This window comes from Nannospalax galili, unplaced genomic scaffold (genome assembly GCF_000622305.1).
Source record: "Nannospalax galili isolate Female #2095 unplaced genomic scaffold, S.galili_v1.0 scaffold1272, whole genome shotgun sequence".
Classification (NCBI taxonomy): domain Eukaryota; kingdom Metazoa; phylum Chordata; class Mammalia; order Rodentia; family Spalacidae; genus Nannospalax; species Nannospalax galili.
In genome coordinates this window covers 1658692-1659533 of record NW_008332402.1, presented here as the reverse complement: position 1 = coordinate 1659533, position 842 = coordinate 1658692, and the positions used below count along the sequence as shown (strand labels likewise).

The window sequence follows — 842 nt, the reverse complement described above, 5'->3', positions numbered from 1 at the left end:
CGGCATCCACACGACTCCCCTCCTCCCTTCCCTCGCCCCCTCCCCCCCGCACCCCGGAGGGGGGAGGGGGAGGGAAAGGGGGGTAAAAGCCCGAGCTCAAGGAAAAAAAAAGAGGGGGGGCGAGAGAAAGAAAGAAAAAGAGAGAGAGAATAGAAAGGGCACGGGGCTGATCATCACCAACATGGCTGCCTCGGCATAGACCTAAGCGAGGAGTAGCCCGGGCTGTGTCTTTGTGGGTTTCACCTCTGTAACCCTAAACTAACGCAGAAAACAACGGCGGAGGCTGCGGAGGGGAAAGAGGAGAGGGAGGGCGAGAAAATGGCACGAGAGGACGTGGAGAAGGGATGACTTACGTGAGGGAAGGCGCTGGGGCTGCTCCTGCTTCCTCCTGGGCATTTTCCCTCTTTTCTCACATTCTCCTCCTTGGTTAATGTGAGATCAAATAAACCCCCGTGGGGGCAGACAGGCAGACACTGAGGAGCGGGGAGGGAGTTGGGGGGCGGGCGGGGGAACCCCTTCTCTCCGGTGTGTGCAATGGGTTGAAGCTTGTTTCCTGGAGCCAGAAGAGGGGTTTTCTTCTTTTCTTTCCTTTCTTTTTTTTTTTCTTTTTTTTTTTTTTTAATTTTTGGTCGTGCACCTGGCTTGTCCCCGAGCGTTAATATTCTTCAATGGAAACGGATCTGATAGGTGTGTGTGTGTGTGTGTGTGTGTGTGTGTGTGTGTGTGTGTGTCCTGTGCTCGCGTGTGTGATGGGAGGTTTAAATAAATGAGTGCCGGTGCGGCGGTGTCTATGGCCGCGCTCTGTGTCTCCGAGCCCCTAACACTAATGTCGGGATCAAAGG

At 54.5% G+C, this 842-nt stretch overlaps 1 protein-coding gene across 3 annotated transcripts in view; it reads right to left on the bottom strand.

Annotated features, from left to right (window-relative positions):
* Positions 1-836, bottom strand: part of Znf827 (zinc finger protein 827) — a 190043-nt gene extending 189207 nt beyond the window's left edge. For all 3 annotated transcript variants that reach the window (XM_017796736.2, XM_008827476.2, XM_008827475.2), the window contains exon 1: positions 354-836. In XM_017796736.2, coding sequence (XP_017652225.1) covers positions 354-396 — 43 coding nt within the window. In that variant the 5' untranslated portion in view covers positions 397-836. The remainder of the gene's footprint in view (positions 1-353) is intronic.
* Positions 837-842: the final 6 nt, after the last annotated feature.